At 41.8% G+C, this 26589-nt stretch overlaps 1 protein-coding gene and 1 non-coding gene across 2 annotated transcripts; both read right to left on the reverse strand.

The window, feature by feature from the left end:
- Positions 1-457: 457 nt before the first annotated feature.
- On the reverse strand, positions 458-26338 carry P32 (complement C1q binding protein P32). Its single transcript, XM_080281597.1, has 5 exons — positions 26056-26338; positions 9037-9184; positions 7085-7275; positions 3645-3730; positions 458-1206 (listed from the first exon to the last, which is right to left on the reverse strand). The coding sequence occupies exons 1-5, from the start codon at positions 26249-26251 to the stop codon at positions 1057-1059; spliced, it is 771 nt and encodes a 256-aa protein (XP_080137723.1). The 5' UTR covers positions 26252-26338; the 3' UTR covers positions 458-1056.
- On the reverse strand, positions 13232-13350 carry LOC145411780 (5S ribosomal RNA). Its single transcript, XR_013899481.1, has one exon. It is a non-coding gene; the product is annotated as a 5S ribosomal RNA (ribosomal RNA).
- Positions 26339-26589: the final 251 nt, after the last annotated feature.

Genomic DNA, 26589 nt, shown 5'->3' on the forward strand with positions numbered 1-26589 from the left:
TGGGACTGACAAGAGATCGAGCTGGCTGGATGAGTATTGTGAGGAGAAGCACATGATCAGGGATTTGGCACCCTTTTTACAGTGACAGCGTCTGGATTGACTCTATGGGATACGTTTATGTGAAGCTAGCGTACATGGTTAATGTTTTTGGGGTATCAGATAAAGCCAGGATTCAGGGGGCTTGAATGGTGAGCGAATGGAAGCATGGCCCATTGGACTGGGCAAATTTGGGCTGTCTGGACGTTGCTACTCCTCACACCGCCCTAGGGTGGGAAAGGAGGTCTGGATGATGATGATCATGAATCTCAAGCACAATCACTACCAAGTCACTCTCTTTAACTTGTCTGTCACCTTCAAATGATATTCCCCAGATTAATAACCTGTTCCAAATACACTCATGACCTTTTCTCAACACAAAAACATCAATGGAAATAACCAGAGGATACTAAAATGGAGGTAAAACAACTCCTTTTTATTATGAAATAGAAAAGATTAATACGGCTTACATGATCTGTACAAAGTAACAACATTCACTTTATCCTACCACAGTCATTCAACAGCCAATGTCACCTTGCCAAAATTATATGTAGGGTCAGTGTATTAACAAGACAAATCTGTAACAAGTACAACCCCCCACGGGCTATTACTACATTGATGTGTTTAATAATGCCATTATGAATCTGACAGATAATTTTAAATAGTAAATGTTTTACACAGTGACTCAGGTAGCTTAATTTCACATGAATCAAGCAGTGTATCTGAAAATTCCTGATACACATATATTATTACTTCCTCATCTTCATACATATTATTTTTTCATCTTTGTATTTAACCCCTTCACTGTGAGGATGTACTGGCAATTCTACTATTATTCTTGCTACCACCTGATGATTTTATTAAGCTTTGAGGAGACATCTTGGAGGGAAGAGGTTAATGAAGGCTAAATCAAACCTCACCAGTCTGAAGTCTATCCTAAAGCGAAAAATATTTCCTAGTGATAGTGAGAACAAAACTTTAAAAGGGGTTAATAAGCTGTCTAATTATAAAACTACAGTCTTACTTTCTCTTAACAAAATCTTGAACATTTTGAAGCAAAGATACATACAAAGAGTGCTCATAGTCAGAGCAGAAAGTACTCAGCTTCTCAGCAAACTCATTCGTAATGCCACGCTCCTCTAGCATGTTCATCAGTAGATCATACATCATCTGTCAAAGTAAAAAGATTACTGTATTTCAAACTCGTAAAGCAAACTAAACAAGGTCGCAAAAGCAACTTTTTCCCTTGTGATGCTCAGTCAAATACAATTAACAAATTCTTCCTGTAACATAATATCCAATCTTCAGTTTAATTAAATAGACATTTATAATTTGGTTATACCGTATGTAAAGTGAGCAAGTGTTATATATACTGTGGTAGGTGGGAGCACTTTGTGGTAGGTGGGGGCACTCACCATCCACTCACTTGATGTAGTGCTGCTCTTGGGTATCTGCCCTTTCCTCTCCTCCATCCTTCTTTCCTTCCATCCTCTTCTGCCTTTCTTTCCTTCATTCTTTCCTTGTCCTTCTGCCTACAGGTGACTTTACACTCCCTCTTCTGTCTTTCTTTCCTCTTCCTTCTGCCTGTAGGTGACTCTACACTTAGTGACAAGCCAAATGGTTTCCTGTACAACAGGAAACCATTTATTATGCTGGGTGGTAACCATATAACCAAATTTTGACGCCTGGTGGTTTAGTGGGTGATTACGTAGCTCCAGTCGGATTGAGCCGGTGAAGTTTATACCCAAGGGGTGGTTGGGGTTTATTGCTCACACACTGCCACTCAGGGATGAGTGAGGCTGGTCACTCTCATCTTAAATGTCAGGACCAACTTGCCTAGCCCTGGGCTCCTACACTTTCATACGGCAATGTAGAATTGGATGATGAATGAATGAAAAATGAATATATATATATATATATATATATATATATATATATATATATATATATAAGGGCCTACAGGAGAAATACAACTTCAGCCTTCAGTAAAGCAGGTTCATATACAGATGAGGCTAGAGTCTCAACAACACTGTCATACATTCTTGTAAAAGATACTCCCCCAAACTCCATAAATCCTCGGTCTTCCATCCATCCATCATCCAATCCTATGCCATCCCACAAGAAGTGTAGGAGCCTGGGGTTAGGAAAGTTGGTCCTGACATTTAAGATGAGAGTGACCAGCCTCATTCATCCCTGAGTGGCATTACATGAGCACATAAACCCCAACCATCCTTTGGATATGAACCTACACAGGCTCAATCCACTTGGGGCACCTTAATTAGCCACTAAACCACCAGGTGCCATAATTTGATTATATGGTTATCATCCAGCGCAGTAAATGGTTTTCTGGTGTACAGGACACCATTTAGCTTGTCACTCAGTGTTGATTCGCCCTTAGACAGAAAGAATGAGAAAGAGTGAAGGAAACAAAGACAGAAGAGGGAGTGTAAAATCACCTGTAGGCAGAAGGAAGAGGAAAGAATGAAGGAATGAGAGACAGAAGAGGAAGGATGGAAGAGAGGAAAGGGCAAACACCTAAGCGGCACTACATCGAGTGAGTGGAAAGTGAGCGCCCCCATTTACAAATGGATTTCTGAACCCTCTCCTTACGTGGGTGTCATTTTTCCTCTCAGTACCAACGGAATATAAATTCTGGCACGGCAACAATCTATTCATGACTACACTCACAATGAAATGCTGAATAGCACTACATAAATATAAGACTGAATGTACGTCGTAGTGATCACCTGCATCCTACCAACATTAAGCAAACAATGCTACACCACAGAACAGTTTATACAGTATAAGAGTGTAAACCATCTTTGTATTGTGATGTCAATCATATGATGATACACAGAGTTAGCAAAAGAAGAATAATCCCCCAAGCAAGACATGATGGATCACATAGCCCTGCTAGGGTGACGGGAGCATGCTACCCCTCCCAGCAAGGCAGCTACCTGGGCAGGGCATGAACTCTTGACCTCACGGTCTCGAGTCAAGCACTCTACCACTGAGCCAGCCTGCTACCCAAATCATGTTAGCAGTGAAAGCCTCTATACAAATGGTTTAAGATGTTACAGCAAGGTTGGAAGAGTGGCTGGACAATGTATCAACAAGGTAATTCTTCCCCTCCCAACCAGCGACTCAACACTGAATCACTCGTGATGACACAATGATGTTTAAGTCAGCTCAGCCACGTGAATCCCCAAGTGTGTTCCAAATGAAATGGGAAATTGTACATCAATGGGATATGAAGAGTGGCTTTACATTATGAAGGACCATTTAAGTCATGCAAGCCAAAGTGAATCCAAGTTATTCTGAATAACATTTAATATTAATGGATTAAATACAGTACAATCATTACAGTTTAGAAGAATGAACAGAATACAGTATTAAGGGTATTTACATCTACCTAAGTCTATGGCTGAGAGATAGTAAAATGAGATGATTTAGTAGTTACTTTTTAAATCACTCCAGTGATTCTTTCAAGGTACTATATTCTATAAATAAGACGAAAGAGGAGGTTACATTTTCAGCTATATGTCTACCATTACCACTACAACCACTGGTGTTAAAACTATACAATGACTTGTGACAATATGACTCACCCCATCCATTATGTCTCCAGACACACAGTATGTCTCTTCACCCCACTCTCCTTCGTACATGGTGAGCTCATTTATCCCAAAAATATCTGCAAGCGAATATGTGGATGTGGTCATGATCATAAAGTTTTGTGATATTCTTGTGCTTGAAGCATGGAAGAAATATTGACAGAATGTCAACACACACACACACACACACACACACACACACACACACACACACACACACACACACACACACACACACACACACACACACACAAACACACACACACACACACACACACACACACACAAAAGGCATTTTAATGATATGCACATATTTTACAGTGGATCAGAAACATCTGTGAAAATTTCCTACTGAGACCCCAACACAAATGCTGCTATTGTTGTTGAGCCACCCCAGTCTGTCTGGCTGAGCAGACCTAACAACTGCAGGCAAGCAACCACCCTATGCAGTGAGCCAATATTCCCTAGCAGTTGACAGCGCCTCACAAAAGCAAGGCATGGAGAAAAGTGGAGATTTGGTTCCTAGGATATACATCAACCTGTTATATAGTTATCACCCAGCACTATAAATGGTTTCCTGGGTTACAAGACGTCATTATGCTGGTCATTCAGTATAGGGCCACCTTAAGAAGAAAGACTCTACCTATCTATTGCCAGATGCCTTTACCCCATAAGGGGTGGCCACAAACAAATCGCCTCCACATCGCCGTCTCCCACCATTTCATTGCCTTGCTCCCAGCTCAAACCCCTCTCTCTCATATACCTCTCCACTCCATCCCTCCATCTCATCCTTGGCCTCCCCCTCCCTCCTGCCCCCTCCACCTCACTCAAATACACTTGCCTCGTCAGTGACTGGAAGGATGGGAGAAACAGAAAGACAGGAGGACTGACACAAAAAAAGAATGATAAAGGTGAAGGAAGAAGTAGGCAGAATTACTTCAAGTGACTGGACGATAGTTGCCACCACCTAGGCTACAACCCAACACGAATATGATCTACTTGAAATGCAGATGTTACATGTACTGTATCTACAAATGTATGGTTCTGTCCTTACAGACCAAGTGGTTCCTTATCCTCTCATTTATCTTAATACAATATTTGTAAAACTCATTTTATATAAATAAAACATTCCCACGCAAAGTGTGAAGCTCTCAAACATTCTCTGCAAACAGTATATATATATTCACAAAAGCATACAATACAAATGGTTTAGTCCTTGCCATCCTGAATATATTTTAGAAAGAAATAATTTGCACACTTATTTTCCCTCTATTCATGCATTAGCAGGAACTTGTACAATATTTCCTCATACTTTGACGCTTTGCATTTTGACACCTTGTTTTTTGCACTAGAAAAGTTTCTGAGTTGTTTCACAATTCGCGCGTTTACCTACACTTCGACGCTCCCAGCCGGCAGCCGACACTCAGCAGACGATGCGTACCATGCTCATTCACTGTCACCTAGTAACTAGCCCATCCACCATCAACACACCTTCACCTGCCACTCAAGCCACTCTTCACCTTATTTTTGGTAAGGATTTTTTGGCGTTGCAGCTCTTTATAACAGTTTTAATGTCTTCTCAGGTACATGGTTATTGTGTTGTTTTAGCACTAGTAAACACTCTTCATTTAATTTTGGGTAGGGCCTGTTTGGTGTTATAGTACTTTCTGACAGGGTAGGTACATGTCCCACCAGAACACTCCTCTCTTTTTCCCACTGATTCTTAACTTCACACTTCGACATTTCACGTTTCGCAAGGTTTGGGTGGAACATCCAACCCGCAAAGTATGAGGAATCACTGTATTTAACTTTGGAGTAAATTGCTGAGTAAATGGCGTAAAAATTTGTACACACAGCCATCCAAACCATACCACATTGGTTTCTTTATACCAAATGACCATTTCCCCCCCCCCCAACTCTGGATGTTTACCTTGGTTGTTGATAAGGCTTTCAAAAAATACTGGTAATCCTAATGAATGAATTCAAACCCTCATGGGCAACACTGAGCATTACTGTACATTTACAACTGCATGAAAAACATTACCATGAATGTTTACGGACAATGGACCTGAAAGCCAAACCTCTAACAGACAACTAATCCACAATGCAACTATCCTTTACATTCTTTAAAGGATTTATCCCTACCTACATCAATGGTATTATTTTTTTTCTGATACAGAGGGGCTAATGCAAGTTATACCTATATATTCCATTCAGTTCAGGACGTCTCTCCTAAGCTGAATAAACTGTCTACAGATGGTAAGGACAATACTGTACAGACTATTAAAATCCAAACATCCAAGTTCCAAAACCTTCATTCTCCAAAATATTTTTTTTATGTGATAGGTGAGTGCTGACATCACCTGTTCCAACACAATGCATATTTGAAGACTGACTTTTCTATGTCCTGTATAAGAACAGATAATAAATTATTAATACAAAATACTTCAATTTATTTACAATTAATGTTGTAAGGGACTTTATTTATTATATAATTTTCTCATTAGTTATCATATTATTCTACATTCCAAAACAGTAAAAATACTCGATTTTCCATAAAGCCTTTGGACTAAAGCATTTCGGATTTGACTTTGTGCAGTACATAAATTACATTACTGAACTGAAGGGGTTAAAACACAATTGCTCCCCTACTTACAAACTGTTGTTTAAAAATTTCAGATAAAAACTTTTCAGAGAATCACTTACCGAGTTATTTCTATTAAGACTTAAAGACATGAAAATTACAGGAAGCTACTGGTACAACACTGATATTTCAGTATCTACCTGTGTTCATGTTGTTCACCAGTGATAGCTACACACATATTTGACCTAAGGTACAGTAATAGTCATCATCATCATCATCTAATCCTGTGTTGCCCCATAAGAAGTATAGAAGCCCAGGGCTGGGCAAGTTGGTCCTGACATTTAAGATGAGAGTGACCAGCTTCACACATCCCTGTGTGGCATTTTGTGAGCAATAAACCCCAACCACCCCTTGGATATAAACCTACACAGGCTCAATCCAGTTGGAGCACTTTAATTACCCACTAAACCACCAGGTGCCACCCAGCGCAGAAAATGGTTTCCTGGTGTACAGGAAACCATTTGGCTCATCACTCAGTGTAGAATCACCCATAGACAGGAAGAAGAGGAAAGAATGAAGGAAAGAAAGACAGAAGAAGGAAGGAAAGAAGGAAAGAAGAGAGGAAACGGAAGTCGCCCAAGAGCAGCACTACATCGAGTGAGTGGATGGTGGGCACCTCCACCTAATGAAATTTCAAATGCACTACATTTTGAGTAAAAAACTAATTCTTGGCCACAATTAAGTCAAGTAGGTGAGCCACTTTTCTGGTATTCAAATGTTTATTGCTTTCCATGGCCTACACCACTTAATGAATCTAACTTCTTACACTACCAAGCCAAACTCCACCCACCCTCAGGATTCTGGCTGCCGTCAGTTGCTTCCGGAGTCATGTAGGAGCAGGTGAAGGACATGATCTTAGACCCCACGTGTATGTCAATCTCAAAACTGGGCCGACTCTTTAATGAAGCCTCAGTCTGGTCCTGGTTCAATTCTGCCTCATCGCTGTCAACCGTGTGATTAACGTTCATTGTCACCGTGATTCTGTAGGACAAGAATTTTCTCTTATATAGACTTGGAATCATAAGTATCAATGAAGACCTGTGGTCATAAGTTTAAAAAAATGCTTGGAATCAAAAGTACTGTACTAAAAATTATTTGGAATCACTGTATCATTTTTTTAACACCTTCACTATGATAATTATTTTTCATTTTATTCAGGGTATTACCTGATGATGTTAACCAATTTGGGAAAGACCCTAATAATACAGGGGCTAATGAGAGTGATAACTAACCCCTCCCATTCAAAAATCTCTCCCAGCCTAAATAAATTCATCTGACAGTAGCAAGACCTATATGACAATCACATCGTTGGGCTGAAACGGGAGGAATATTTAGTTTCATTACAGCAGTGACAGCCATCCCCCTCAAATAAAATCTCACTTCTCTACCACCTGACCACTATCTCAAGGCAAACTATGACCTCAAGCATAAACAAAACCCAGGCCAGGACCTGAAGGGTATCCATAACCTGGTGATGCATAAAACATGTCTCTGGGATGGATGAGGGGCACAACAACAATCTACAATGCTATACTCATTCTACAGTAACTTAGCCTAAAACTGCCATCTCTCCACAAAATGTGGAGTTGTAATAACATATTGGCACCAGAATGCTATGGAATGAATGTAGAGCTTAGTACTGTCTTTTGCTGTCATTAGGCTATGGTATGTGAAAAAAGCTGCAAAAGAACAAATATCTGGACCATGTTAGAGTAAGGAGTGTATAGTGTCTTCTGCCTCAGGAAGACAGTAATATCTTCTTTTAGTTTATTCTTGCTATCTCAGATAATTGTAATCTCCCTAGAAAATAATTTTCTGAGCTGGTGGGATTACACATAGCCTTCAATAAACCCTTCAATACAAGGGGCCTTTAATAAGCCAAATAATATTATGAAGATAGCATGCATGAACTAAAATAACGTCACAGGATTCAAGGACACAAACTCAAGATAATCCATGACACCCGGTGATACCATACCAGAAATGACATTATAACAAATACTTCTATGATTGGAATATAAATAAGTCATCTAGAATTAAGAAACAGCCTGAAATATTAGGCATGTAAAACAACTTGTTTTGGCATGATTTACCTTCTCATCCAGAGGAAACATCAGCTATAATATGGCCAACCCCAACACAGGGATTTCTTAACAGGAACAATGGCATCATATATGTTATGCTCTGTAACAACAGTTGATAATGTATATATTTTTAATAATCTGGTGTTCAGATATTTACATAGGATTCTTTACTTAAACTTTGTGTCCCAGTCTCAAAGAGAGGGAAATGTGTTCTCAGGCTTTCTGGGCTAAACTACTATTAACGGTTAGCCTGTGCAGGTTCATATCCAAGAGATGGTTGGGGGTTTATTGTGCTGGTTCATATCCAAGGGATGGTTGGGGTTTACTGCTAATGTAATGCCACTCTAGGATGAGTGAGATTGGTCACTCATCTTAAATGTCAGGACCAACTTCTCTAGCTCCAGGCTCATATGCTTCTCATGAGGCAACACAGGATTTAAAAAAAAAAAAAAAAAAAAAAAAAAAAAAAAGTGGATAGTTTATATATGCAAGCTTGCATTCATATGCTGTCAATAGTGATATCTGACAGCTGCATATGACTTTCAGTGTAACTGGTCTGTCTAGACCAGACTGCTGCCAGCCTAAATCTAGGTAGTCAATGAAATTCTCTTAACCTTCCATGAAGTCAAAATAAAATTTAACACTCAGGTTGACTTACTTTTCATCATGGAAATTCTTGGTGAGTGTTACTTCTGCTTGATTGACCTTTAAGGAGAAGTCATCCAGGTGTGATGGAACATGACCCTGCAGGTTCTTCTTCTCTGCCACTATCTCTTCCTGAAGGAACTCCACTAGTTCACGGTCTCCTGAGGGAAATTACTGATGAAATGTACAACCAGCCTGGTAAAACAGACAAGAACTGATGTATAATTTGACCTAAGTACTATATCCTTTACTTATGTGTGCAGCTGATTTCAGGTGCTGGAAATGGAAAACTTTATGTTATGGCACTAATACCAAGCAATTACACAAATATCCTATAACCCCCTCCTCACCCTCCAAAAACAGGATGGTGGACCACCAAGGGGCAACTATACCTTGCAGTCCACAAGGTTCATGTTAAGATGAGCCTGAAGTCACAACAACATAAACAAACATCCCTGACATTTATTAACACTTCACTAGTCCCAGATTAATTGCTGCTGAATAAAACTGACCGGGAGTAACCAACTAAGGGGAATTACCCCCCTCTCTCTCTCTCTCTCTCTCTCACTCCTAACCCCTTTAAAAGATACATACCGGTATATACATACATAAAACTATGCACAAATTAAGAAGTGCAAACTGCACTACTGAACTACTGAAACATGTTATATAGTTCACTTGCATGGCGAAATTCCAAAATTTTCCCAAAGTCCCCCTTTTGGCCTACTTAAAAAAAAAAAAAAAAAAAAAAAAAAAAAAAGCCCCCCTCCTGATCACACCTAACATTCGTAGTACACTAGTACACATACCTCTAGGAATATTACTGGGTAAATAGGTGATGATCAGTTACCATGACGGAGGATGGAGTGATATTTGGGTTATGGGGAAGGGGGTATCTTCAGATGACAACTTATCTACCTAGAGGTAGGTGAAAAACTATCAGTATTTCAATAGCATAAAGTAACAAAAAGCTTACCTTAACCCCTTAAACGCGGATCATCGCATTTGCGACGCTCGCCAAAAAGGATATAATGGCGGATCGTCGCGTTTGCGATTCGAGTTAATTTTGAATAAACGCGGGCAAGGATGTTCCAGCTGGTATTGTCTATCAGTACCACCACCCTTTAGCTACAATTAGCATACTTTACCTTTGTACTACTGACCTCCGTTGTTGCCAAGTATCGCGTTTTTCCCCCCTCCCCCCACCACCACGGCCCGGCCAGCCTGGCTGTGATACATGGCAGCGCTCTGACTGCTCAGAACTGTAAATCTGCGCTCTCCTCTCACAAGCAGTTTATGCTAATAGGAAACGCTTGTTTCCCCAGTTGTAACACTAGCTTTTTTTCGCACGGTTTGCCCCTGTTTAGCGTCAGTTTACCGCAGGCTTTCAAAGTGACATTATGGCGAGTTCTAGCTCTTCCGAGTCAGTGCAAGCGGCCGACAGGAACGAGAATAAAGTGACGGGTGTAAGGCAGAATAAAATGCGCGCCGTGGTGATCTTTTGGGAAGTAATATGATTGAAAATTAAGTAGTATACATGTTTTTAGCTGTGAAAATGGAAATGTTTGTTGAGTGACGGGAAGAACGCTGCCGCGCTGCATGTCGGCCGTACGCTTTGTTGATTTTAGCCTTATTTTCAGTGCTTATTATACAAATACGGATTCTAAACGACCTTTACGTTGTAGTATAAAGTTTACTGTGACAGAATGAGGCTGTGGTAGAGGGGAAACCGGGTTGCTGGAGGTGTGAAAGTGAAGATTTGGTTACCCAACTTTGCAAGTCTCCACAAGTCCTTGGGTAGTCCACGAAGGCTCAACACCTGTATCTGGAGAAAGCTGAATGTAAGTACTATCTGCCATACCAAGTATAATGTTCTAGGGTTAATCTCTGATTTTTGGCTAATATTTTCCTACAGGTACTCAGACTGCGATACAACCCCGCCACTCGAGGGGGGTCGACTGTTCATGGCCGCGTTTAAAGGGTTAAAGAAGAAAAAAGACATGTAGTGGCAATGAGATGAGAGTGGCAAAAGCATGCAGTGAGTGATTTTGTGTGTGTGTGTGTGTGTGTGTGTGTGTGTGTGTGTTTGTATACACATGTATCTGTGCATGTGTACATAAACATTTCACTTCCTGTGATTTCAGCCATATTGATTTCTGATTGTGTGTTTTAATGAGACACTTGGCTGAATGAAGAAAAAAGTATCTACACAGTGAGTGACTGCAATGAGGTGAGACCACTCACTGAAACACTCACCTACCCTTCCACATACATCACTTCCAACATAAACTCCTAATAGCATTCAGCAGCTTTCCATCCACACTATACATACACAAAACCTTCCATAATCCCTCTCACTTTACCTTACTTTTTCCAAATCCATAAACACCATACAGTCAATGCCCACTGTTCTGAATGTTGAATTCCGCGAATAACCCAAACCTACCAAAGAAGTCACTGATTTCAATGTTTTAGCTATTCCTATTACCTACAAACCCACTATAACACCTGTAAATGAATTTTAAGGCACATTAACCCCTCCATGGCCGCCGGCGTCGAATGACGTTTTACCATAGAGTGGCTCCAAGCATTTATGCAGCGTAACTTGTATAAAACTGCAAAAATTTTTGGGAAGTGAACAAACATCTGGGACGTATTGAGACTGACCTACACTAAACTCCCACACGCCCCATCAGTCTGTTCTGTGTCTGCAGCTGTGATAAGGAGATTTTCAATTTTTTTTTGCTTGTGGCCATGCCTAAACATGCACAGGTACACCCATTATCTCGACCCAGACAGAAAATACAGTAATCCCTCCAAGATCTGACACAATAGAGCCAACGGAATGTCCGGGATTTGTGAAAATGCCCCCTGAACAGGTACTTATGGACCCTAACTCAACCAAACATTGAAAAACACCTAACTAACTCCCTACCGGACCTGCACAGCACCTATTTAAGATCCCTATTCACACAACTAAGGGTCAGAAACCATGAAACAAATGAAAAGGAACCAGAGAATTAGAAATTAGAAGTCAGTATGGAAAATATTTAGCAGTGTAAAGGGTACTTACGATAAGTCCGTCGCCACCATGAAGATTAACCCGCCTCTTTTATGGCTCTGGCCCCTGAGTGTGGCGAAGGTGCACTTGAAACACGTACAGTAATCCAGTGTTGTGCTGCACCTAATCCTTTGCACTGTGAATTATAACTGTTTAACACTGCACATTCTGTTCTTACTTGTGCCAAGCCAGTTGCAACATGCCAGTGTTGCACTCTGCACTTAATCCTTTGCACTCTGAATTCTAATTTCTCAAAACTGCAAAACACTGTAAATTCCTATGTGGTCTAGTGGCGAGGTATTGCAGTTTATTCACAAAAATGGGCCGTGGGCAGCCATGGCGATGAATGTGCATTCACGATGGTGGGTAGGCGGGAACTGGGGAGGAATGCAGGGGCACTCAAATGGTCATCAGAATAACTGCGCGCCAAAACACAGCTGTTCGTCACCACGTGGCAAATTTAAAATACGGATGAACACATATCGGCTTTTGTTTTCTAGCATTTTTACGTTTTTCGGCCATTTTTGGTGTCCAAAGACCCGAGCCCAAAATGTCCAGGACTTGGGCATCCGGATCTTAAAAAGACTACTGTATCATCTTTCGCCTCCCTTACGAATCACAAACAACCACCCTGTTTGCAATTATAAATAAATACAGGCATAAACAAAAAAGACATGAGAATATGAGAAAAATACATTTTTGTTTTTGTATCTTCACCTATTGTATTTGCTTAGGTCTGTTGTATTGGTTTAGATCACTCAATGCAGTGTGACCCGTAGAAAACTGTGAAATCTTTTAGGAAGTAAATGAACATCTCAGACATCTTGAGACTGACTTTCACTACACCCCCTCACACTCTATCTGTCAGTTCAGTGCCTGGTGCTGTGATGAGTGGATGTACAATTTTTTTGCTCACAGCCACCTCTAAACACACACAGTTACATCAATTACCTCGACCCAGACAAAAAATATCATCTTTCTCCTCCCTTGCGAAACACACACAACCACCCTGTTTACAATCACAAATAAATTCATTCATTCATTGCCAGACGCCATGTATCCCAAACGGGGTGATCAAGGGCTCAGAGTTAATTGTTTTACAGGGAAGGGCACTAATCCTCCACCAACCCCACTTGACACGTAGGGATGCCAACAGCATCTGGTGTTCCCAGGCGGTCACCCATCCAAGTACTAACCAGACCCAACATTGCTTAACTTCGCTGATCGGACGGGAAGCGGTGTACTCAATGTGGTATGGCCGTTAGCATTATATAAAAAAAAAAAAAAAAAAAAAAAAAAAATGAAAATGAAAATAAAAGAAAAATCAAATTTTAAAAATATTTTTACCTATTTGCTCAGGTTTGTTGTATTGGTTTGGATCATTTAAAACATTTTTTGACTTGCATTAACATTACACCAATGTCAGCCGTGTTCACATCATGTTTTGGTAGATGGAAAGGCCTCTCCTCCCCTCCCCTCCCCCCTAATTATCTCATGCTAGGTGCCAATCGCAGGTCATCTTGCATTTCAACCCTCCCTGTTCAGCCTGTACACTCAAGGGATGATCTTTATCTTGTTTAGGTCTAAAAATATAATCTCTCACCTCCCTTTTCCTACAAACACCACCTCTCAGAGTACAAAAATAAGTTGATACTACCATAAACACAATAAACAAAAAAATGCAAAATAATTTCATAACATTTTTTTTTAAATTGAAACCTGCCATATTATGTACTGATAAACTTTGAAATACACATATCTATCCATTTCACGCCATTTCACCACCAATAACATTTTTTTTCTGTAAAAAGAAAGAAAAAGAAGAAGAAGAAGAAAAAAAAAACTGCAATACCTAGGTAAGACTGATATCATCTGCGTAAATTTGCGCACTTTCTGCACTTCATTGTGTGGAACAGGATAGGTCTAGGAAGCTCAAAATTGCAGTCAGGTACATCTGACATTTCTCTTCAATTTGACTGGGGGGGAAAAAAAAAAAAAAAAAAAAAATCAGTTTCTGAAACTTGAAAAATTGGCCCCCTTCTTGGCCTCTGGGTCCCGACAAATTCCCCATGGACGGCCATGGAGGGGTTAACACTTCCTAAAAGAACAGTACAGGATGATACACAAAACTTTCTGGGTACAGAATACTGTACTGTACTCACTATCCGATGATGTGAGTCTGCTGTGTGCTGAATAGCACATAGCTACTTATACAGGGTAACTGCACAGATTAACTGTACTGGGTAGTATTTCTCACAGAAAACATGCAAAAAAGTCACTTATCAACCACTAGGAACAGCTGATCCTGTGGGAAACGCAGGAAATATCTTGAAATAATTTCGCATAAAAATCCGCGACTATGTGAACCTGCAAATAGCAGGAGTTGACTGTACATAACTTAGTCCTTTTCACAAGCTTTCTCCACTGTCTCACTGCAAATCCACAGCAAATACAGTACTGAACTTGACCCACACATTCCCTACCACTACTAAAGCCACCCTATTGGTTACTTACCAGGCCTTCTAATGTATTCCTTACTTTCTCTATGTTATTTCTTACATATAATTTTCCTGCATCACACAACATGGTAATAGGTAGGAAAGCCCATCATCCACTCACTCGATGTAGTGCTGCCTACTATTTCCTTCACACCTATCATTTCAGTGTCTACCCTCCTCTACCATTTTTCTCTCATCCTTCCTGTCACTCTTAAACACACTTCTGTCCATTTAAGGTGGTTCTACACTGAATGACAAGCCAAATGCGTTCCTGCAACCCAGGAAATCATTCACAATGCATTCCTGTAACACAGGAAACCATTCACAATGCTGGGTAGTAACCATAAAACCAAATAACAGGGTGATATGGAACCTATGATGCCTCTGTTAACTGGGTGAACACAAATGTTGTGCCCATCAAGAAACCAAACCTCCACACTAATCCCCGTGCCTAGCCATGGTGAGGTGCTGTCTGCTGCAAGGGATGTAGTGCTGCCTACTTTTTCCTTCACACCTATCATTTCAGTGTCTACCCTCCTATCCCATTTGTCTCTCATACTTCCTGTCACTCTTAAACACACTTCTGTCCATTTAAGGTGGTTCTACACTGAATGACAAGCCAAATGCTTTCCTGTAACCCAGGAAACCATTCACAATGCTGGGTAGTAACCATAAAACCAAATAACAGGGTGATGTGGAACCTATGGTGCCTCTGTTGACTGGTTGAACACAAATGCTGTGCCCATCAAGAAACCAAACCTCCACACTAATCCCCGTGCCTTGCCATGGTGAGGTGCTGTCTGCAGCAAGGGACTATCAGTTCACCACACAGGATGGTCCTGCAGGGGCAACTGACTGGGATAGCAACAACAAAATTACTACAACACACAACAGACCTATATGATAACAACATTTGCACTAAATACAATCATCTTTATTCTTGTACATGGGTACTATCACTGCTTTTTCCACTCTACTGGTATACAGTACTCATCCAAACTTTCTTAGTTATTTCCAAAAAATATATCATTTCACACTCTCCCCTGCACTTTACCTTCTTTGCATACATCTCATCAACACCTACAACCTTCCCATTCTTCAACCACATCACAGCATTCTTCACTTTTGCTAGTCATATCTCCTGGCACCACCTTCATTCTATGGTTGATAAGTAAATCCATACTGCTTAGATACCGGTACCTTACCTTTATGTTTGTCATATCCCTAATATCATTTGAAATCAGTGATTTTTCAGAGAGAATATTGGATGAGGGAGGCAGGAGTCTATCTATCTACTGCCAGATGCCAAAATCCCGTAAGGGGTGGCCATTTGACACTGAGTTATTTGTTTTACAGGGAGGGGCACTAACCCTCCACCAACCCGCTTGTTGACACGTAGGGAGCACATATGGTTTGGTTATATGGTTACCACCCAGTGTTGTAAATGGTTTCTTGGCTTACAGGAAACCATTTGGCTTGTCACTCAACGTAAAGCCACCTGTAAAGGAAAGAAAAGCGATAAGAAGTGACAGGAAAGATGGGAGAAATAGGCGAGGAGGGCAGGCACAGAAAAAACATGATAAAGGCTAAGGAAAAAGTAGGCAGCATTACATCAAGTGAGTGGATGATGGTCACCACCACCTACCACCAATATACATTAAGTAAAAAAATAATAATACTGTAATACAGTAAAATGAAATAAAAAATAAAAGGCAGTCCTTTCTACTTGATCACCATGCAATCCCACTCACTTCAGAAGATACTTCACAATGTTATGAAGAAAACAAAGAACTCTACAAGCACAGGGCCAGATGGCATCAGCAACTTACGATACATCTGAACATTTAGGACCACTAGGCATCCAGGCCTTCAAAAACATCAGGAACTACTCATACACATACTGTAGTATTCCCAGTACAATACTTGGAAACTGTTCGTTGACAATTTGGAGAAAGAAACACCGATGTGGGACTCAGTGTGCACTGACACTTCGCCTCATGGCTTCCTCAGAATAACTGTATTCTGAGGACGCCATGAGGCGAAACGCCAACACACACCAAGTCCCACATCGGTGTTTCCTTCTCCAGTATTTGCAAACATGGAACAATCATCACTAAACATAAACTAAACATCATCTAACACTCATTTCCCAATACAGAACCATAATACTACTTAGCACAACATCCAAAAAATAACTGAATACTGTAGCTACCTCATCCTCATTAAAGACACTTTCCATGTCCCTTTTGTTTCTTCACAATGTGAATTCAAAGCATTGCACTGTACACACAACACGATAGCTACTAGAAGTTGCCACTACATACCCTACAGTAGCTATATCATGCTGCCCAGCAAACCACCGCAACCCACCTTCACATGAAATAACCAGTAGGTGGTGAATCTTTAAGATCCAACCTAGCCACTCCATTCTCAACAAACATTTCTTGTGCAGGCACTAAAAACATAACAGCACCAATCAGCTATTCCCCTCACATTCCCCCATATTATCCCAATCCCCACTGCCTCAGTCCCTATCCCTCCCTGAGTGGACCTGCCCTCAAGAAACATCAATGTGCATGGGTGAATGGGGAGACACAATGGAAAGGGGTGGATATACTGTGGGGGAGGTGTTGGCTGAATCGGTAGAGAGGCGGCCTGCAGTCCTGATGGACCCAGGTTCGAATCACAGCTGGGCCAGGGAACAGTTTAAGGATTTGAACTTCATAAATGCAGACTTTCCTGATCTACCAGATGACCTGCCGACATGTCGTAAATGTACCCAAGCTAATACCAATACACCAGTCCTGTATGTGACAGCCCTAGCATGTATTCAATATGGATGGTGGGTGTTAGCAACGAAGTGGAGACATGTGGAGGTGTAGAAGGACTACTGGGGACAGACTACTGCCCCCGAGATATAGGCCCTGACGCCTTTGCTCAGAGTAAAAAAAAAAAAAAAAAAAATTCAAAGGAAATGCCATATACTGTACATTAGGTGGCTGAGACTGAAGAATACTTGGGGTTCACAGAGTACAGTAATCTCTCAATTATCCATCACCACAACGCTGTATCTGGTCTATCGCAATCGCTGGCCCTTTCTGCTTGGCTCTATGAAAACAATATCTGGTAAAACTAGGAAATATCAGGCTCAGAAATGGGATACAATTGGTAGTACTATGCATTTTTCAGCAGTACCGTAATGCGTATTATCTGGCTCAGACATAGGACCCAACCGGCACGCAGGCAAACCCCGCAACACAAGCCAGCCCATCCTACGTACCAAGCTAACCATCGCCCGTTCATTCTCTCCATGGAACGCCATATAATGAGGACGTGTCTGTGCCTTGGGCATATGTGACCCATGCGGTGACTACTTCCATGTGCTGTGACTTAGCCTGTGGCCTCCCCAGTGTCTCGCTCATTGCTGTAGTGATAGAGGCTGAGGTGGTGGAGATGGAGTACTGCTATCTTTGTGGGAGCCATTTGCCACTTGACCACATGGGATTACAGTAAGTGCACTGTACTGCATACAATGGAGCCCTGTCATGCGACAGGGTTGCATCATGTACAGACCAACTGCACAGCGAATTATTGCATAACGAGGTCAATATAACACTGGTTCAATGGGGTCATGGAGGGTGACCTCAACTACAAAGCCTAAAATGACCTAAAAAACCTCTGCCACTCACCTGAAGTTTGTTTCATGACATTACAAGTCATCACCAATCCCCCCCCCCCCCAAGATGGGAGACACTTGGAGGGCCTGGACAAAAACTCCATAAAAAAGATATGATATTACGTCATGTAATGTCACACACTACACTATTTGTTAAGTACCGTACCTGAATTGTTATCTGGCAATTGCATTGCTGTTTCAGTGGCCTTTCATGCACAATACAAAATGAAAGGCAATGATCACAGCCAGTGTAAACAGTGGGATGGCATCTTGGCTCAGGCAGCTGTGTAATGACCCCAAAAGGGGTCGATGGTTACATAAGGGTGAAACGATTTCCAAATCATAAGTTTCAGTATTTCACAGGCAAAAAGAATCACTACGATTAATACTGTACCCTGCACTATTTGTTAAATGTTCTATCTATCTATCTATCTATTGCCAGACACCTCAATCCCATTTGGGGTGGCCACAAACAAATCGCCTCCAAGTCACCCTGTCCCCCACCATTTCACTGCCCTGCTCCCAACTCACACCCCCCTCTCTCATATACCTCTCCACCCCATCCCTCCATCTCATCCTCGGCCTCCCCCTCCCTCTTCCCCCCTCCACCTCACTCACATACACTCTCTTCGTCAGTCTTTCACCCTCCATCCTCTCCACATGGCCAAACCACCTCAGTGTGTTCCTCATAACGCTTCCTATCACATCCACATCCACACCACAACGCTCCTTTATATCCTCATTCGTCAGCCTGTCTCTCCATATGACTCCACAGGCTCCTCTTAAATAACTCATTTCCACTGCTCTCACTCTTGACTTGTGTCCTTCCAACAACGTCCAAGCTTCACTTCCAAACGTTAGAGTTGGTATCACAACACTGTTATGTAGTAACTTTTTCACTTCCATGCTCACTTCCCTGTTTCTTATCACTGCTTTCAAAGAACCAGCAACCTTTCTTCCCTGCTGTACCCTTTCAAGCACTTCACCCTCCAATCCTCCATCCTTACTCATCACACTACCCAAGTACTTAAACATACTCACATTTTCCAATTCCTCACCATCCAACCTCGCTGTACATTCACTGACTTCACCTCTCTCAAAGACCATCACTTTACTCTTCCCTACATTCACCTTTAGATTCCGTTTCTTACACACTCTCCCAGACTCATCCACCAAGCCTTGCAGCTCCCCTTCGTCTTCACTCAACAACACAGTATCATCTGCAAACAACAGTATAGGGAGTTTCCAAACACTATCCTCTCTCACCAGGGCCACTCCAACATCCACTACCCTACCTTGTACCTCTTTTACTACCCCATCCATGTACAGATTGAACAACCATGGAGACATGACACATCCCTGTTTCAACCCAACTTTCAAAGAGAAAAATTCACTTAGTTCACCATCCACACCCACTGCAGCCTTTGCACCATCGTACATACTCTTCACAGCATTCAGCAACTTCCCATCTACTCCATATATTCTTAACACTTTCCACAATCCTTGTCTACCCACCCTGTCATATGCTTTCTCCAAATCCATGAAAGCCGCATACAACTTCTTTCCCTTCTCTAGAAACTTTTCCACTAAAGATCTAAGAATGAGTATCTGATCTACACAACCTCTTCCCTTCCTAAAGCCTCCCTGTTCTTCTCCAACTCTGTTCTTTCTCTAACTCTGTCAATAAGTATCCTACCATACACTTTTCCTATTATACTAAGAAGACAAATGCCCCTATGATTACCACACACTTCTTTTTCCCCTTTTCCTTTGTACAAGGGAATAATTATACCTGACTTCCAATCCTCCGAGACTCTACCTTCCTCCCAGGCCAATCTGCACATCTTCCACATCCATTCTACTACTACCTCTCCCCCATACTGCAGTATTTCACCACACACTCCATCAATTCCTGGGGCTTCCCCGATTTAACTTTCTTCATTGCTTCCACAACTTCTATCCTACTGATTTCTTCCAGTCTTCTCACCTCCCTCCTTCTCCCAGCCATTCCCCAGCCACTTATAGTCGCATTACTTCCATCCTCTATGTTCAACAATTCCTTAAAGTGTTCTCTCCATCTGCCCACTTTTTCTCCTTTCTCCACTAGTAATCTACCATTTTTATCTTTCACTCCCCTGCTAACTTCACTTCCACCCTGTCTTACTCTTTTCACCTCTTTCCAGAACATTTTCTTACAGTCCCTCCACTTGACACTCAAATTCCTCATCCTCTCTCTTCTTACTCTCTCTTACTTATCGTTTCACCTCTCTCTTTCTACATATAACTCTCTTCCGCCTCTCAACTTCTTCCACGCCCCTATTTCTCATCCATTCATTGTATGCTTTCTTCTTTTGTGCCAAAGCCTGTCTCACCTCTTCAGTCCACCACGCTGTTCCATGCACCCCCCTCCGTCTTCTCTTCCTTCCACACACCACATCACATGCTGCACATATTTCTTCTGTAAATATCCTACACACACCTTCCACGTCTCCCATCTGCTCCAATTCATATTTGCCCAATCATTACTTGGTAAAAACAATGGTGTTCCATTAGTCTTTCATGTACAAAGTAGGTCAAAAGGCAATAATCAGGCCAACGTGAACTGGGCGGGCATCTTGGCTCAGGCAGTAGTGTAAAGGCCCAAAAACGGTTTGATGGGTTTGTAAGGTTGACATGATTTCCATGTCACAAGTTTCAGTATTTCACATACAAAAAAAGATCACTTTACTTAATGTTGCACATTGCACTATCTGTTAAGCACCTGCACTGTTATTTGGTGATAACAATAGTGTTTCAGTGACCTTTCATGCAACAGTGGGGGCACAAAAAGGGGGATGATGGCTACATGAGGCTGACACAACTTCCAAGTCACAAGTTTCAGTATTTCACACAAAAGTATACTGCTATATCTCCTATAATACTGCACTCTGCACTATTATCTGGAGACAACAATGATGTTTCTGTGGCCTTTCATGTACAAAATTGAGTGAATGGCTAAGATCACAGCCAATGTAAACACTAGGCAGTCATTTTGGCTTGCAGGTGTCACCAAGTCAGCATGAGATTTGACTGTCAAAAATATCATTGTAGGAAATCGCAATTATTTTTTAAACACTGTACCAAGACAGGGCATAAGTTTTTTATTATCGTTGTAATCAAATAAGGCTGCACTCTACTACTCTACTCTCCACCGATCCCAACACTAGGTGACTACGATTATGATTACATTATGTAGTGTATTACTGTACCTCCAGGTCCTAGTAAAACCTCCTCATTGTTTGGAGAGGGTTCAAGATACAGTAAGACCTCAACATAATGGACTTCAATAAAGCGGAATTCACTTTTATTGGAATCAAGGAGCTACCAGACTAAATTCCTATACCCGGTATATCACAAAAAGGCCAATAAAGCCAGAATCAGTGTGGACTACCTGACCACTTCAGATATGTTCACCACAATAAGATAAATAAAAGACATGTCTATCAGTGTACAGTACAGTATTATTATATATGTTATACCATTTGATTATTGTAGTGAGGGTATAATACAGTACAGTACGGCAGTGGCAGTGAAAACAGTTTAAAAACTGTTGGTGCAATCTGGACTAATGTCTGATATATCAGAAAAATCCAGGTTAGCAGGGGGAAGTCCGGATGTCGCTCATATCGGAATTTCCCTTTTTTGGAATGGCTTGGGCCCCAGTTAGTCCATTATTGTGAGGTCTTACTGTAATGTGCAGTATATACAACAGCCAAGACAGTACCAATTTGAAACCCTCACTGCATTTGGGCACAAGTTACAGAGCAGTGATTGGTTGTAAATCTGAGAGTCAAGCACTGTGACTGGCTGCAAATTCAAAAGTTATGCACTGTGACTGGCAGTAAATCTGAAAGTTGAGTGTTGTGAGTCTTTGTAAATTCAAAAGCTGAGTGCTGGATGGTTCAGCTGAATTCTGAGGAAGGCTGCTAATGGGACAGCAAGGCAGGGTCTATCTATTTATTGCCGTAATCCCATAAGGGGTGGCCATCGGACTTTGAGTTATTTGTTTTACGGGGAGGGGCACTAACCCTCCACCAACCCACTTGTTGATGCGTAGGGAGCATGTATGGTAGTAGTAGTAGTAGTTGTTCCCTAGGCAGTCTGGACAAACAGCCCCGAGTCCCTTAGGAAGGCCATGGCCGAGACTGGGCTTTCCCACAGAGCTCTCAAAGAGTGTATGTTGTGTTGTTGGCGTAGGTGATTGTGTGCAATGCAGTCTTCCATAATGTGCTTAATAGTGTGGGGTGCTGTGTTGCATCCTGGACAGGCATCTGCGACAGAGTCATCCAGCCTCTTTTGGTAGCTTAAGAGGGCTGGATGGTGCCCACATCTCAGCCTGGCCAGGTGGACCCTGTCCTCACGAGGAAGATAGGATTCAGGAGGATGGATGTCAGGAGGCCGTGCATGCAGATGTGTGTTGTCTTTAAGTGACTGAATGGAGCGGCGAGTGATCTGAGTGTGGATATGCTTCTGGAAGCTGGTCTGAGGTGGGGGAGAGATGACAGTAAATGTGTATGGTATCGTGTGCTGGGTGTTGTTTTGATGTTCCTTGGTGTGGGTGGATATGCTGCCATGTACTGTAGTGGATGTTGTGGGTTTGTGGAGGATGCAGCAAGAAACTGGGTGCCTCTCATGTCTAGGCGATCCTTGACTTTGAGGACTTTGGTTTCTTGATGTAGGTGGTCTGTGGGTGTAGTAGCTGTGCAGCCTGTGATTATTTTTAGGGCCTTGTTCTGTATGGTCTGTAGAGTGTTGTAGTGTGTTTTGGTGAGGTTAGAAGCCCAGGCAGGGCTTGCATAATTCATCACTGAACGTATGTATTGTTTGTATAGTGTGGTGGTGGTTTCTCTGTTGTGTCCGAATGTTGTATGGGCAAGTGACTTCAAAGCATTGAGTCTTGGTGATATTTTACTTTTAATGTTTGTGATGTGTTGTTTAAATGATACTGATGTATTGTATGTTACACCAAGGATTTTGTGTGTATGTGTGTGTGTGTGTGGTAGGGGAGTGTTGTTTATGGTGAGGTGTGGGATGTGACTGTGTTCTGCTGTCCAGTTTGTGAGAAGAGTCACTGTAGATTTGGCTGGGGCTATTTTGAGCCTGTTTGTGGTGAATCATTCGTGTAGTGTGTTGAGGTAAGGTTGAATGATGTGTGAAGCTGTGTTTGCGTTTTGGTGTGTGCATGTAAGTGTTATATCATCTGCATAGAAAGCTATGTGTATCTGTGGTGTGTGGGGTGTGGGTACGTCATCCATGTATAGGTTAAAGAGTGTAGGGGACAAAACAGATCCTTGGGGAACACCGTTTGTGAAGTTTCTGATGTTAGAAGACTGACCGGCAAATGTTACGTGTGCACATCTGCCTGCTAAGTAGTTTGCCAGCCATCTTTTTGTGTTATTGTGCATGTTTGTGTTGAATACTTCGTTTGTGAGGTTGTGGCGGGGGATGGCATCAAAAGCTTTGCTAATGGCTAGTGTGACTAGAAGTGTTCTGTGTGGTGGCCTAGCTGAATTCATGCCATCGAAAACTCTCTGTGTAAGGTCTGTAAGAAGGGTGTTTGTGGAGTGTAGTGGCCTAAAGCCATGTTGTGACTGGGCTAGGGGAATGTGAGGTGTGACTAGTTGTAGTACCAGTCATTCAGTGACTTTAGAGGAAGTGCAGAGGAGTGTGATGGGGCGATGTGAGGAGGGTAACGTGGGGTCTTTGTTGGGTTTAGGGATAGTGATGATATTGCCATGCTTCCAGATGTTGGGTATTATGTTGTGTGAGTAGCTGTAGTTTGATATGTTGGTGAATGCTTGTATGCCTTGTGGTCCTAGGTGTTTAAGGTGAATGTTGCTTATGTTGTCTGGTCCACAGGCAGATGAATGCTTGAGGTTGTTAATGATGTGCTTCGTCTGGTTGTAAGTGAAAGGTGTGTAGTCTGGGTCTGTGGGGAACTGTCTCTTACGTCAGATGATACGTCGGTCTTTGGGATGGGGGTTTAGATGGCTGACTTGTGAAAAGTGATTGATGAAAGTGTTTGCTTGTTGTTTGTTTGAGGGTATGGTGTCTGTTGTTGTGATGGCAGTGTGTGATCGTGTGGTGTTATTGCTGGACATTATGACACTTTAGTGTTTTGTAGAGTTTGCTGATGTTTGTTTTGTGGTCAAGTGTTTGGAGGTATTTTTTCCGGTTTAGTGTTTGCTGTTCTGATATTCTTTTTGTTTATCTGAGTGTTGAGTTCTTGTATTTGCTGTATGGTGTCTTGTGTATGGGGTGTTGGGTAGTGTTGCAGTGTGTCCCACTGTCTGATGAGGCCTTGAATTTCTGGTGTGAAGTTGGGGTTGTGTGTCTTTCTGTTGCCTCTAGGAATGTGTCTTTTGTCTGCGTTTTGTATGATTGTATTGAAAGTGTGCACAGCGGTGTTGATGTTTGCGATGGGTGTACATATGGTTTGGTTTTATGGTTACCACCCAGCATTGTAAATGGTCTCTTGGCTTACAGGAAACCATTTGGCTTGTCACTCAATGTAAAGCCACCTGTAAAGGAAAGAAAAGCAATAAGAAGTGACGGGAAAGATGGGAGAAATAGGAAAAGAGGAGAGCTGGCACAGAAAAAGAATGATAAAGGCTTAGGAAGAGGTAGGCAGCACTACATCAAGTGAGTGGATGATGGTCACCACCACCTACCACTAGCAAGGCAGGGTAAGCACGTGTAAAATAGAATGTTAAATAATACTACAACTCTTTTGTTATTCACATGCAACAAAAGTATTGTACAGAAGAAAAGTGTTTCCCAATGCTGCGATATACTGTACATTACCAGTACATGTATGTCACTTCAGAATCTCTGAATTACAGTTGTGTCCTCTGTTAATAATATTTGTAAATCTCTTCAGAACATCTTTAACAAGTTTCTGAATTAGTTCAAAGGTGAGGTTTTATTTAAATGTGAGTTACGGAGACTTGCCCCCTTAATGTACGGGCCTAGCTGCTACCTAACGTCATTGGTATTAAGTACTGTATCACTGTAGGAAGCAAAATGAGTGATGTGGTTCAGGAAAACTATGGCAGGGAATAAGTAACTTTAATGGCGCTACCCTAAAAGCACTTCCTGCAGAAAAGATTGGGACTATAAGCCCTGTTCATTATTGTATTTACACCATACAATGCCACCTGACAAGTATAGCTATAGAGGGAGCAAGGAATGAAGAGATCCTGGGATTGGCGAGGCAAGTACCAGGTGTATGAGCAGCTCAGGATGCATAAAGTTCCCCTGTGCAGAAAATTCTCTTCATCCTAGAACTCAAGTGCAACGCCCTTCCCAGCACTACGCTGGCTCCTGCTATATTAAGTTCCCACTTGCGATCGACCCATTGAGGCTAATCAGGCAGTCAAAATGACTGATATGTGCATCAAAAATAGTTCAATAACTTCTCTTTTGTAAGACTGGGAGTTATGTTGGTTGGCAAAAGGTGCTTAATTAGTGCCTGCGTACATGCCACCACTTGTGTCAGCCATAATGCTATGCCAATTATTTCACCCATGTTTATGCTATTTTTATTAAAGCAATGTTTCTGAAATCAAGTTTGGAGGCCACCACTAGTAGTTGTTTATTTTTTCTCCTACTTCATGCGCGAACCTTACTAGGGAACTTTGTGCATACGACACAGGTACAAGGCTCTCCTTGACGGGGAAAAAATAAAAACGAGATAAGTCTTGCATGCAATTGCACCTCTGACAAAAAATTGCTAAACATCAACAAACAGCTGTTTACCCCTTGTGTGAATGCCATGGATGCCACAACCACAGGAGCAGACGGAAGAGACGTGAGGACGAGTACCACCTCCTCGGTTAGCGGATGATAGCACAGCAAGAGATCGCGCGAAGTCCCTTGATGGCGTCTGAATGGCTCTTGTGCTCAACTCAGCCAGAAGACGAGGCTGCAGGCGACTCAACGCACGACTCAGCATCTTGGTGTACGACAAACGAAAGTTAATAAGATGTTACAAACACAAACACGTGAGTTTAAGTAACCCAAACCTGCAGACGACGCCGGCGAGGCGATGACAAGGGAAGGGATCCCGGAGATAATGCAAAGACTACGATTCATAATTTTGATTTTCTAAATATGTGATATATAGAATTTTAAAAAATCTGATGCAAGTGTCTTAACAAAAGGAAAATGGGATTTTATTTGACGTGAGCAGTTTGCCATTCTCCAGCACAGATCGACAAATAATTTTCATTTGTTTCATTCAGCTTTTTTTCTTACACCACGACTAATATTAAACACTTAAAAATCAATAGT

Source organism: Coenobita brevimanus, chromosome 90 (assembly GCF_032717465.1).
Source record: "Coenobita brevimanus isolate Jiangsu-jjx chromosome 90, ASM3271746v2, whole genome shotgun sequence".
Taxonomy (NCBI): Eukaryota; Metazoa; Arthropoda; class Malacostraca; order Decapoda; family Coenobitidae; genus Coenobita; species Coenobita brevimanus.

Coding starts and splice junctions, on each gene's coding strand:
- P32 (XM_080281597.1), bottom strand. CDS start 26,251: ATGCTGAGTCGTGCGTTGAGTCGCCTGCAGCCTCGTCTTCTGGCTGAG. Junction 9,185..26,055: donor CCATGGCATTCACACAAGGG/GTAAACAGCTGT, acceptor AATTTCCCTCAG/GAGACCGTGAACTAGTGGAG. Junction 1,207..3,644: donor CTGGAGACATAATGGATGGG/GTGAGTCATATT, acceptor TTACTTTGACAG/ATGATGTATGATCTACTGAT.